Source organism: Trifolium pratense, linkage group LG2, assembly GCF_020283565.1.
Source record: "Trifolium pratense cultivar HEN17-A07 linkage group LG2, ARS_RC_1.1, whole genome shotgun sequence".
NCBI classification, from domain to species: domain Eukaryota; kingdom Viridiplantae; phylum Streptophyta; class Magnoliopsida; order Fabales; family Fabaceae; genus Trifolium; species Trifolium pratense.
In genome coordinates, this window is record NC_060060.1 from 55490283 (window position 1) to 55495444 (window position 5162).

Genomic DNA, 5162 nt, shown 5'->3' on the forward strand with positions numbered 1-5162 from the left:
TAAAGCAATTGCATTTCCAACTATTTTCAAAGTTCACAAAACCATTTTTTAAGAATATACAGCAAATTATCAACTAAAGACAACTGTTCAGTCAACCACTAAGCAATGCACGCACATCATATAATGAAAACCTATTTCACCATCTTACAAACAAATCATCACAAAGTTCAACAAATTTTCATCAACACAAACATAAAGAGTGCAGTAGTCTAAACCAATTAAAACGTTTGAAGTCTTCCAACAAATGCTTCAATATGAAGTTCATTTTCATAAATTTAAGTGTGCTACATTTCTATCAAAATCATATATTTTTAAACTTCTAAATATATTGATGCACATTAACCCGAGAACAACGTGTACAAGATTAAACTTCTAAACATAACTCATAATTCCTAAACAACATTAGGACAGTAAAGAAAATGTATTTCCAACTATTTTCAAAGTTCACAAAACCAATTTTTAAGAACATAAAGCAGATTATCAACCAAATACAATTGTTAAGTCAACCACTAAGCAATGCACACACATCATACAAAGAAATCATCACAAATTTCAACAGATTTTCATCAACACAACATATAATTGCCAAATCAAACAACTTTGATTAGTTAAATCAGATCCACATTATTAATATTAAGAAAACTAAAACAAAAAAAGTGCAGCAACCTAAACCAACTAAATTGTTTGCAGACTTACAACAAAGGCTTCAATATGAATTTCATACACTTAAGTGTGCTAGATTTCTATCAAAATCACATTATTTTTTTTTAACTTTTAAATATATTGATATTGATACGCATTAACCCGAGTACTACGTGTACAGGATTAAATTTCTAAACAGACCTCCTAATTACTAAATCACATTAGGACAATAAAGCAATTGTATTTCCAACTATTTTCAAAGATCACATTACCCAGCTAAACATGCAGTACCGAACCAAAGATTCCAGCTAAATAACAGTCTGTTGAATCATCAGAAACATAAGAAGAGGGATGAATGGAAGAAACCATCTTCTTGGCATATAATTCCCGAGGAAGAGGAGGAGCTTTGGGTTTCTTTTTCTTCTGCGAGTTTTTGTTAAGATATAGCTCAGGTGTTATCATGATTCTTTCATTGGTCAATGGATTAAAGAAGAAAAAACCCACCACTTTCTTTTTACAATAGTCGGCTACTATGAACCAACCATCAAATGAACCAGTGATGGTTTGAGTGGACTCCAACAGATTAGCATCAAGGTGGTGAACTTCATTTGTGCTTAAGCTAAAAAAACACTCAGATGATTCTTTTTTAGGAGGTTCAAAACATTTTGATAGGTCAAGTAAAACAAGAGGCAACTCAGGTGAAGGACGCCAAATATCTTTACCGATAAGTTCCTTAATGTTGTTTCTTAAAGGAATAGAAGCGGCTCTCAAATTAAGGCAATCCTTTGGGGGCAAAAGATTCATAATAAGAGCCAGAACACAATTGGGTATAGTTTCCAGTGTTAATTTGATCTCTTCTTGAGTATCAGCCATGATAATTTGATCTCTGTTACAAAAAAAAATATTAGTCGAACAAACAAAAACACAAGAAACAAATTGATTGCAGCTTTACAACAAATGCTTCAATATTAATTTCATACACTTATGTGTGCTATATTTCTATCAAAATCACTTTTTTTAACTTCTAAATACATTGGTACACATTACCCAAGTAGAACGTGTACAAGATTAAAATTCTAAACATAACACTTCAATTTCTAAACATAACTCATAATTCCTAAATAACATTAGGACAATAAAGCAATTGCATTTCCAACTATTTTCAAAGTTCACAAAACTAATTTTTAAGAATATACAGCAAATTATCAACTAAAGACAACTGTTCAGTCAACCACTAAGCAATGCACGCACATCATATAATGAAAACCTATTTCACCATCTTACAAACAAATCATCACAAAGTTCAACAAATTTTCATCAACACAAACATAAAGAGTGCAGTAGTCTAAACCGATTAAAATGTTTAAAGTCTTCCAACAAATGCTTCAATATGAAGTTCATAAATTTAAGTGTGCTACATTTCTATCAAAATCATATATTTTTAAACTTCTAAATATATTGATGCACATTAACCCGAGTACAACGTGTACAAGATTAAACTTCTAAACATAACTCATAATTCCTAAACAACATTAGGACAGTAAAGAAAATGTATTTCCAACTATTTTCAAAGTTCACAAAACCAATTTTTAAGAACATAAAGCAGATTATCAACCAAATACAATTGTTAAGTCAACCACTAAGCAATGCACACACATCATACAAAGAAATCATCACAAATTTCAACAGATTTTCATCAACACAACATATAATTGCCAAATCAAACAACTTTGATTAGTTAAATCGGATCCACATTATTAATATTAAGAAAACTAAAACTAAAAAAGTGCAGCAACCTAAACCAACTAAATTGTTTGCAGACTTACAACAAAGGCTTCAATATGAATTTCATACACTTAAGTGTGCTAGATTTCTATCAAAATCACATTATTTTTTTTTAACTTTTAAATATATTGATATTGATACGCATTAACCCGAGTACTACGTGTACAGGATTAAATTTCTAAACAGACCTCCTAATTACTAAATCACATTAGGACAATAAAGCAATTGTATTTCCAACTATTTTCAAAGATCACATTACCCAGCTAAACAAGCAGTACCGAACCAAAGATTCTAGCTAAATAACAGTATGTTGAATCATCAGAAACATAAGAAGAGGGATGAATGGAAGAAACCATCTTCTTGGCATATAATTCCTGAGGAAGAGGAGGAGCTTTGAGTTTCTTTTTCTTCTGCGAGTTTTTGTTAAGATATAGCTCAGGTGTTATCATGATTGTTTCATTGGTCCGGTTTTTAAAACACTGTTAATGATTAATGAGATAACAATTTTTGACACCCGTGACACCCAAGATCCCTATTTCTTTTTATCAGCAAAAATTCATTTTTCAATTTATTGAAAAATAACCAATGTATCTGATCTATATTATAGACCAAATATATGAATTATTTAATGATCATAAGATGTGGTTTTCTTCTTCTTATGGAAATATAAGAATGGAGAAGTACATTAATAGTTAGAGAGATAACAAGTTAATTAGAGACAAAATAAATAAGTAATTATTTTACGATAAAATAATAGAGTATTACAAAATTTTATGCGATTATTTAAAATAATAAGTTATTTGATAAATAATATAAACATAAATTTAATAGGAGTTTCGTAAAATTAAAATAAAATAATAGGGGTTAAAGTTTACGATCAGTTTGCATTTCGATCAAAGAGTCGTATTTAATATATTAAAAAATAATATTGGGTAGTAGGAATCCACTGAGACGAAGTGACTGTTCTCATCCCCCACTTATTGATTTCAGATAAGCAGGTTGATCGAGATATCATGGCCTGCAAGCATGAAGTTCAAATACTTGGATTATGCTAGTTGAGTTGATGTCATGTTATCTTATATTTTCTATAAGATTTAGTTTCTTTATGTTTTCAGTTGTTAGCTCAATTTTGTAGTAATCTTTTGGATTTTGTAATCCTATTTATGTATTCAGACGATATGTAATGAAAAATTAATGTTTCCCAATTTAGTTATGTACACTCTTGTCAATTTTACAAGATATATTGATGGTTATATAGTTGTTGGTGTTATTTTTTATTGAAATGCATGACTATAGTCATTTATTTTTGTGGTCAAACTGACCATAGTCATATTTAATTCATGAGAATGAGAAAAAATCAATTGAGTATGAATTATCAGATATTCAAATTGATTTTTGAATTTAAATTAAAAATATATTAATTATTTTCTATTTTTGTAATTAATATTCATAACACTTAAATTTTTAAATAAGAAAAAGAAGTTTTTAAGTTTAGATTAAGTTTAAAATTAAATTATCGATTATGAATATATAAGTTTGATCTCTAATTTAAACAATATTTAATATATATTTTTTATCTACTAAATTTCAAATAACTAAAACTCATTCTCTTAAGAATTAATTAAAGGAATAACCCTTCTAGACATGTGACTTGGTCTCTATAAAATAAATGGAAGAATGTTATGGCACTTATGAAGCAAACGAATTATTTTGTTACACATATTTTCAGAGAGGGAAACCAAGTAACAGATTTTCTTGCAAACTTTGATTTAACATTAACTGATATTGCTTATTTGAATGAGACTCCTCTGTTTATTATAGATAGTTTCGTTAAGAATCAACTAGGTTTGTTTAGTTTTCGTATATACACCTCTTAATGGAGTTTTGGTTCTTTGTCCCTCCATTTGTATTTCTTTGCCTTTTTTTTAATGGAGTATATATTTTTTGGATATCTAGCACTTAGCTAGTATTTTTTGGTTTAATTTTTTTTTTTTTAAAGGAATAAGTTTTTTATTCTAAATAATGTACAATTCTCATTACCACAATCAAAGAAGCCTACCACCCCCACCACTTTGGTGCGAAATTTTCTCATCCCACCCACTCACTTTCTCCCCTACCCCCTAGTAATTTGGAAAACGTTTTCCGAATTTTTTATAGTGTAAATTTTACACTAGAAAAATAGTTCGGAACGTATTTTTCGAATTTTTTTGCACGCTGGAGGAGTAAGTAAGAAAGTGAGTGGGTAAGATGAGAAAATTTCCTTTGATGCAGGGGTCGATCGAGCCCATTTAAGGGGGTTAAATTGAACTGAACCCTATGAACTTTAAAAAAAAAACAATTGTTAATATATCTCCTAATATATTGCACTTTAAACCCCTCTAATTAATTTTTTTTGTTACCATGATATTGGTACGAAGTTTCACCGTCGTTAGCGATGATTAATCCCCGTCGAGGAACCTATGAGGCACACGAGGTGGGTTCTCCCCTCCCAATCGAATTCTCTCCATATGCATGAGGCAGGAATCGAACCCCTTATTATTATTATTATTATTATTATTATTTAAAGACCACCTTGCTTTGCACCTATTAGAAAACACAAATACTTACGCAAAGAGACTCAACTATTATACAAATTCAATATCATGATAATAGTTGAGTCTCTTTACGTAAGTATTTGTGTTTTCTAATAGGTCCAAAGCAAGGTGGTCTTTAAATAATACAAATTCAATAAACTT

The 5162-nt window shown here is 29.5% G+C and overlaps 1 protein-coding gene across 1 annotated transcript; it reads right to left on the minus strand.

Annotated features, from left to right (window-relative positions):
* Positions 1-918: 918 nt before the first annotated feature.
* LOC123904986 lies at positions 919-1515 on the minus strand. The gene has a single exon (XM_045954588.1). The coding sequence runs from the start codon at positions 1513-1515 to the stop codon at positions 919-921; it is 597 nt and encodes a 198-aa protein (XP_045810544.1).
* Between the last annotated feature and the right edge of the window lie 3647 nt (positions 1516-5162).